This window comes from Mus caroli, unplaced genomic scaffold, assembly GCF_978045245.1.
Source record: "Mus caroli unplaced genomic scaffold, Mus_caroli_1 scaffold_4, whole genome shotgun sequence".
Lineage (NCBI taxonomy): Eukaryota > Metazoa > Chordata > Mammalia > Rodentia > Muridae > Mus > Mus caroli.
The window spans coordinates 117,202,452-117,211,063 of NW_028227259.1; the positions used below are offsets into that span (position 1 = coordinate 117,202,452).

Genomic DNA, 8,612 nt, shown 5'->3' on the forward strand with positions numbered 1-8,612 from the left:
AAGACAGACAGTTGGTAGCAAGGATATATAAATTGATGTAAAGAAGAAAATATAGAAGAAAGAAGGAATAGTGGATGACAGGTGAATGGGTGGGCAGATGGATAGGAGGATAGATGGAAAGACAAGCAATTAATGGATGAGGGCATGGGTAGACAGATGGGTGAACAGATGGATGGAATAGGTAAGTGGGTGGGTAGATGGATGAATAAATAAATGAGTGGCTGGCTAGCTGGATGAGTGGGTGGGTGGGTCGGTGGATAGGTGCATGATCATATGGACGGATGGGCAGGTGAACAGATAGACAGCTATTCAGATGTGGGCAATGGTGGCAGAAGTCAGCTTGTGGCAGAGTGTGTGTGACCTCAGCTGTCAGGACTGGATTGGGACCCAGACACACCCCTCCTCCCCTCCTTGCAGGTAAGTCTTGGCCCCTGCACCCATCCAACCCCTACAGGAAGTGACGCAGACAGAGCTGCGTGGCTGGTGGGCTTTATTGAGCAGGTTCAGGAAGGGGACACAGGCGTTGGCTCCCGGGAGTCCTCAGCTGCTCAGGAAGCAGCCGCGCTTGTGCCACTTCTGGTCGCGGATGCGGCGCACCGACTGCAGCTGCGGCTGGTTGGCGTCCCACTCGTTCCAGTGGCGGAATTCGCCCCGCTCGAACACATACTGGCGCCCGCGGTAGCCCGGGAACTCGTAGCCCACCCACCTGCCGAGAATAACAGAGTAAGGTGAAGCGTGTTCCTCCGGAGCCCTTCAAAGCTCTCTAAAGCCTGCATTTGCTTTGCTCTTCACCGGGCTCAGGTCCCCAGTGCCCCTGATATGAAGATAACCATCTGCTTTTCTTAAAGCTTCCTTTGCCTCACCTCTCCGTAGCCTTCCACTCTCCAGCCCTTCATCCCTCTGACTGGCTGAGTTTGAGCCTTGGCAGCTACCATTGCTTCTGACTAGAATGTCCATCTTTACCTGATCTTCTGTCTCCTTGGGGCGGGAGTTGGGTCACACATACCCTGAGACTCTCAGAGACAGCTTCCTCCAGGGTACCCATTACACTTACGTCAGACTGATAAACCTGCGAAAAGGGCTACACAGCTCCAGTTGATCACAGAACCCCTCTCCCTGGCATCCCGGATGCTCAGGAAAAAGCTACTGAGTGCATTCACAGTGTCATCCTTCCCTGCTCAATCCCAAGTTCAAACCCACAAGGGAGGGGGGAAAAAAAGGCAAGGTCACCCTGAGGTTTCATTAGCAGAAATAGCAAGCCTGATCACAGCTAGGCTTGCTCCAGACCCAGATAATAGAGCTTTGAGAACACCATTGCCTCGAGAATGAGCGGGGCTGGGGAGTTGGGAGAGCCATAGACATCTGGATGGAGTCCATGCAATGGAGGCTATTCACTCCACTGAGATTGAGCAAAGCTGTCTAGGAGTCTAGGCTGCCTAGAATCCTCAGTGGAGCAGGAGGCCAGTGCTGGAGCATTCTGGGAGAGGGGGAATGGGGGCAAAGAGAGCATAAGGAGGGGAGAAAGGAGGGGGCAAGGAGAATAAGGAAAGTGAGAAAGAGAGAGAGAAGAGAGAGGGAGAGAAGAGACAGAGACAGAGAGAGGGAGAAGAAGGAGAGGGAGCAGGAGAGGGAGAGAGAAGATGTGAACAGTGCTGGGGATAGAGCCCAACTCTTGAATTTGTTTTTTGCTTGTTTGTTTGGTTTTTTATTTTCATTTTTTTGTTTCATAAAGAAAGACAGGCCGGGCGGTGGTGGCGCACGCTTTTAATCCTAGCACTCGGGAGGCAGAGGCAGGCGGATTTCTGAGTTCGAGGCCAGCCTGGTCTACAAAGTGAGTTCCAGGACAGCCAGGGCTACACAGAGAAACCCTGTCTCGAAAAACCAAAAAAAAGAAAGAAAGACAGGAGAAGGAGAGAGGCAACAAGAGATTAAAGAGAGAAGAGAGTGGGGGCAAAGAGAATAGGGAGGAGAGAGAGAGAAAGAGAGGCAGAGACAGAGACACACAGAGAGAAAGATGGGGTTTCTCGTGCAGCCCTGGCTGTCTTGGAACTCGCTCTGCAGACCAGGCTGAACTTGGACTCGCAGAAATCTGCTTGCCTCTGCCTCCCAAGTGCTCGGCTTAAAGGCGTGCACTAGCACGCCCTTGCTGCAGCTCTTAGACTTTTGAGACACGGCCTGACTCTGGAGCCCGGGGCCTCTTTCAAACTCTCACTCCTCCTGCCTAGCCTCCCAGATGCTAGGATCGTGGACTGGGCTTTCACTCCCTCTGCCACACGGGCTTGGAGTGAGGAAGGAAGGGTTCAGAAAGCTGACTGAGTCACTTGTGTGTGGAGCTGGCAGTTGCTGAAGGAGTGACCGCCAGAGGACGGAGCTGGAGCAGAGTGGGCTGGGGATTCCCTTACGTCCCATTGATGACACGGATGCTGGCCACACGGTCCTGGAAACCATGGGCCCACAGGCTGGGCACATCGTCATCTACGATCTCCATCTTGCGTCCACTGAAGGCTGGGTTCTCAAACAGGTGCAGCTTGTGGTCTGGGCCATCCTGAGGGCAAAGGTCAAGGATGAGTGGGGTTTCATACCCAGAACAGCAAGAATGGAGTCACCCCAACTCTCAGGAGGAGAGAGAGACTCAAGGAACATCCCAGAGCTGAGCAAGACAGAAGGGGGAATGGACAGATCTCTTCCCACCAATCATCACCACCAGAAAGGGAAACTGAGGCTCAAAGGGGACCACAAAGACTTAGGCTCCAGACCCCTCTTCTAGGTTTACTCTGGTGTCAACTTCCTGGTTTCCGTTCCCGTGTTGTTTAGAAAACACTCTGTTCAGACATTGGAAAGAGGGGCTGGGCGGCTTCTGTGTTGATGGAGAAGATGAGGCATGGATCAGGTCCCCTTCAGGACATGCCAGGGAAGAGTGGGGACTGTTGTGAAATGATTTTCTGTGTTTCTTTGAATAGTGTAGACCTGAGCCAGAACGATGAGGCTTCTCTGGTTAACTGGGTTACTACAAGGGGGTCAAGGGTCATGTCCACTAGTTCAGGGCAAGGACTCTGGTGTCCTTCCCTGGTTCCCACTCAAGAGGCAGATTCTTCTTGCCCCACACCATTGTTAAGGTCAGAATCTGAGGCCCACTCAAGCAGAATCACAGTGGCAAAACTGACCCATGTGTGTGCACACGCACACACACACACACACACACACACACACTTGGATAGCAATAGCCCTGACTTACAATGTGCAAAGGACGGAGGGACAGGAGAATGTCACTACGTCGGCTGCTGGACCAGGCATCCCAGCGAGGGTAGTCCCCCTTCTCCAGTACAAACTGCTCCCCACGAAAGGCCCTGCGCTCGAATGCCAGCCACCTGAGGGGGGCAGGGAACAGGGTCACCTCTGGTGTGGCTGAGCAGGGACCCACATGCAGGAGAAAGAACAGGAAACTCACATCTTCCCTACCTCTATCCATAACCCAGTACAGACCCCTGTGCTTGCTGTTAGGGAGGTTCTGGGGACTCATTGGTACTGATGTCCTGTGCCATCAAGGACATGTTGAGAATCCACGTGCACCACATTTGGGAGGAGGTTTGGTAAAATCCCCCACGAAAGATCGATGGGTAAGGGACTAGAGTGCTAGCTCAGTGGTTAAGAGCATTGGCTGTTGTTACAAAGGACCAGGGTTCAAGTCTCAGCACACACACACAGTGGCAGCTCATGAACATCTCAACTCCAGTTCTAGGGGATCTAGTGCCCTCTTCTGGCCACCACGGGTACTGCATACACCTAGTGCAGAGGCATACATGCAGACAAAACACACACATAAAATAAAAATGAATAAAACTTTAAAAAAAAAAAAAAAAACTCTTTCCCCCTCTAGGCACAGCACTGTTTGTCCTCAGATGAGGAGATACAGCTGGCAGAGCTGGCAGACATGCCCGAGAACGCAAAGTCCCAGAGCATAGACTCAGTCTGAGGGTCAGAGCTCAGTGCACAGTGCAGAGCCTGCTGCTCCAGGGGAGGGCAGGTTCCAAACACCAAGGTTTTCTTGCCTCAGTTCCCTCCGCTATGCCAGCGACAGAAAGGGGCATGGCTCTTGCAGGACAAGGATTCGTGATATAACTCAAGTGAAGCTTTGCAGGGTCATAATTCTTACAGTTATTTAGCAGTAAGTCCTGTTTCTATTAATACGTTTAAAAAAATCCTTTTAACTATGTGGGTGTTTTTGTTTGCATGTATGCCTGTGCACTATATGTGTGCCTGGTGCCTGCAGAGATCAAAAGAGGGTGTGGGATCCTCTGAAACTGGATATACAGACAGTTGTGAGTGCCACGTGGGTGCTGAGAATTGAACCCAGGTCCTCTGCAAGAACAGGAAGTTCTCTCAACTGCTGAACCATCTCTTCAGCCCTTATTTACATAACTGTGCACAGCTGGTGCTAACTCTGAGCTGGACACCGGCTGGCCTCCTTCCTGTTCCTGTCATACGCCACAGGAATCTAACACCTGTCGTTTTATGGATGGAGAAACTGAGGCAAAGAAAGGCAAGGGTCCGGGGCAGATCTGGGGCTGGATTGGGCCTCACAATGCAGGAGGCCGGGGCAGTGGACGCTGCCCAAGTACTCACGGTCCAGACTCCACTTGGATGGAGCCCACCTTCTCCAGCAGGCTGTCGGTGAGGTTGGGACACTCCGCCGAGAACTCGCATCGCTTGCCCTGGAAGTTCTCTAACTCGTACACCGTCACCTGGATGGACAGAGGTGAGAACCTCAGCCTCTGCGGGGCTCCAAAGTCCACGTCCTTCCGCAGAACAGCAGGAAGCCCCTCCACCACCCCCGACCTGCTCCCCACCTCCCCCCCCACCCCCGCCGAGGTGAACCACGCAGTCTGCACCGCCCCCTGGTGGCCTCAGTGAGAAACTGCAATAATGCCCCGGGTTCCTGCTGAAAATCACCAGGGCAGCCTCAGAAAATTTCCTCAGACTATTCCTTCACGCTATCCACGTCAAATGTTCCCTTCGAAGCCTCAGCATGGCTTGGGATGGACAGAGCGAGCGATATCACACTCCCCCCATCCACCAGCCATGCTCAGGACACCCGCTTTATCACGTGACAATTCTAGGACTGGGGACAACAGGCATCGCTTCCGGGTTTGTTTGTTTGTTTTAAGATGAAGCTGTCTGCACCCAGACACCAAGCAACTCAAGTGAGGTCATACAGGAAAGGCAGAGCTTGAAGCCCACATCCCCTGAAGCCTGGTGCCCGGGAACTCCACTGGGTCAGTTGTAGCCCTCAGTCCTGGGCTCTAGGCCCCATCAAGACCCAGCCAGGTACCTTGTAGCTTCCTCCAAGGCCTCCATGGCTCTTGCCAGCTGCAGCCTGCTCAGGTGCTCCGTGCTGCTCCGCCATCTCTCTGGGGATACTTCTGCCTCAAACTGGAGGAGAACCAGGTCACCAGCTGGGGCCAGCAGGATCAGGGGCTGGTGGGTCCAGACCCAAACAACACTGAGGACCAAGATCTATAATCAGTCAACAAACACCTCCTGGACACCTGCTTTGGGCCATGCATCTGGGCCAGTCAGTGGGACTGGGGAATCCCAGAGGCCCAGTAATGCAAGACCAGTTTGCTGAGAACACAGGGAAGAAAGGACTTAAACTGGATGGCACCCTCCCTCCACCCCACACACACCCAAATGCTCCCTGTAAAGGGCTGGGTATCTCTATGGGCTCTCTGCAGCCTCAGTGCCCAGGACTGGACCCCAGGACAGCCAGGGTGGACAGCAGACCACAGCAGGCAGGAGAAACAGACAGACTGAGCAGCCATCAAATGGGCCAGGTCTTTGGAAACCATCCCAGACTACGAAGCTGACTATTGTGAGTGCTTGCTGTGTTCTAGGCTCTCGAATAGTGGACCCTGGCAGTCTCTCTTAGCTTCAGCGGGCAGAGACCTAGGACTCAGGCTCTGCAGACATCTGCTCGCCAGCATGGGTGTATGGGCGTACACACACATGCACTGTCCTGCACAACACCTGTCCCTGACTGACCTGCTCCTCCCTCAGGACCTGTCCTGACACTGGTGTGAGGTCCAGAAGCTTCTGCTCTGTATCTAACCTGCATCATTAGGACATGGGCCTTGGCCCACTTCATGGGGATGCCCCAGTATTCCCTTTCTCAGAGCTGCCCACTCCTTAGTCTTCAGCCCACACAAACAATTGGGACCCAGCCTCATGCTCAGACCCGCAGACAATACAGTTCACCAGCTCTGCCTGTGGCTGGGCCTAGGTGGCAGGCTTGGGTCCTGGAGGTCACCCTCCCTACCCTCGAGCGAGCCAGACAAGGGCCATGCACACCCAGAGAGACCCGAGGTTGCACCTTCCTCGACAGAGTACACACTTCCCCCTGCCTCACCCAGTCCAGTACAAACCTGCTTCCAGGACCAGTTGTCCCCAGACTGGCGTGCCTCCAAGGCTGGCCTATTTATGGGCATGTTCTGTTGGCCCAGCACATTACGGGATGCTGAGATAGCGCCCTGTCCACCCCGATCCTGTCCGGGCCATTTCATCCTAATGGTGAGCCCGGGGAGGCCCCTAAGGCCAGTCACCTCCGGCACAAGTCCGATGACTTCCTGGGGACTGGTGGCCTTTACTGGCTTTGTGGGATGCCAGCCAGACTACACATGTCGATGATGAGACTGTGTTTGAAAGAGGCCACGTCACTTACTTGGGGGGTCATAAAGCTGTTTGCTGTAGGCTCAAATCCTCAAGTCAGCCTACGTCCCGATTTCGGATCCTTGGGGTGCCATTTTACAGATTCCACGACTGAGGCAAATCACTGAGTTCTCACAGTCACAGCTACAAACTGAATTGGGTTTCAGTGTGTGAGTATGTATCGTGTGCATGGCTGAGTGAGCCTGGGTGCACACAGATGCCAGAGGAGGAGGCTGGTGCCCCGCTTTACCCTGCTCTGCTGTATTCCCTTGAGACAGGGTCCCTCACTGAACATGGAGCTAGACCCACAGCCAGCCCCAGAAATCTTCCTGTCTCCATTCCCAACCACTGACAAAGTTTCTCTGTGTAGCCCTGGATGTCCTGTAACTCACTCTGTAGACCAGGCTGACCTTGAACTCAGAAATCTGCCTGCCCCTGCCTCCCAAGTGCTGGGATTAAAAGCATGTGTTGTCACTGCCCAGTTCACCACTGGCTTTTCATGAGGTGCTGGAAATTTGAACTCTGCTCCTTGTGCTTGCACGACCACTTAGCTGTCATCCCAGACCCATAAACAAATGTACTGGTTATCACTAAGTCACTGTGGCTAAAATGTCTGACAGAAACAAGGACGGACAGTTTATTTTGGCTGGCAGTTTCAGAAGGCTCAAGCCAAGGTTGCTGGTCGCCACATATTTGTAGAGAATGTCGTGGCATGGGGCATGTAGTAGGCAAAGTTCTTTGTTTTGAGGCAAGATACGAAGCAGGGAGACAGACATGGGAAGGGGGCAGGGACAGGATGCTCTGGAGGACCAGACCCCAGCTGCTTCTTCCAGTCAGACCAGCTCCTAAAAGCTCCAGTTTCCAAAAATGGCACTTGTGTCTGTCTGGGAGCCAGATGCTCTACACATGAGATTGTGGGGGACATTCCGTGACAGTACAGGGTTTCTTCTTCCTGTAGCTCAGAGGCTGTATGCTGGCTTAGCACGAGGGAGGCCTGTGTTCCTCCACACAAATCAACAAGCTGTAGATCATCACTGACTGGGGAACAGAGGCAGGAGGATCAGGAATTCCAGGGTAGCCTCCATTGCAGGTTTGACGACAGCCTGAGCTGTCTCGATGAGAGGTCATGTGAGCACAGTACACATCACATGGCTGTCACTTGATTCTGTTCCCCCAGGACCCCACCTACCACTGATCACATCAATGGCCACTTCCTGCCACAGGTGATGGAGCCAGTTGTCACTGGTTGGGTGGTGCTGTGGACAGTGTGGCACCCTCTCCACACTGAATCATCCTGAGCACTGTGTCATCTGAGCTGTCTGCCATTCCCTAACCCACAGTTACGAACATCAGCATCGCTGCTGTTCAGAGTCACGTGCTCTTAGCAAGGGTAGAACGGGGTTTGCAGGGGGGAATCGGGGCTGTCCTGTGAGGGCCGGGCGTGGGGCTGCTGCTCAACATCTCCACCAAGGCTGTTAACCACCGTGCTGAATAATTAGTTGTTTGAGTCATCAGAGAGGAGGAAGCCACAATTAAGAAAATGGCTCCATAAGATTGGGATGTAGGAAACCCTGTAGGACATTTTTTCAATTAGTGATTGATAGGGGGAGGACCCCACCCATTGTGAGTGGAGCCATCCCTGGACTGGTGGTCCTGGGTTCTATAAGAAAGCAGGCTGAGGGGCTGGAGAGATGGCTCAGTGGTTAAGAGCACTGACTGCTCTTCTGAAGGTCCTGAGTTCAAATCCCAGCAACCACATGGTGGCTCACAACCATCCGTAATGAGATCTGACATCCTCTTCTGGGGTGTCTGAAGACATCTACAGTGTACTTACATATAATAAATAAATCTTTGGGCCGGAGCAAGCGGGGCTGGAGCAAGCAGAGGTCCTGAGTTTAATTCCCAACAAC

The 8,612-nt window shown here is 53.3% G+C and overlaps 1 protein-coding gene across 1 annotated transcript; it reads right to left on the reverse strand.

Annotated features, from left to right (window-relative positions):
* Nucleotides 1–536: 536 nt before the first annotated feature.
* On the reverse strand, nucleotides 537–5,415 carry Crybb3 (crystallin beta B3). Its single transcript, XM_021163605.2, has 5 exons — nucleotides 5,330–5,415; nucleotides 4,624–4,742; nucleotides 3,236–3,368; nucleotides 2,403–2,545; nucleotides 537–706 (listed from the first exon to the last, which is right to left on the reverse strand). Exons 1-5 carry the CDS (start codon nucleotides 5,402–5,404, stop codon nucleotides 541–543), a joined length of 636 nt encoding a protein of 211 aa, XP_021019264.1. The 5' UTR covers nucleotides 5,405–5,415; the 3' UTR covers nucleotides 537–540.
* Between the last annotated feature and the right edge of the window lie 3,197 nt (nucleotides 5,416–8,612).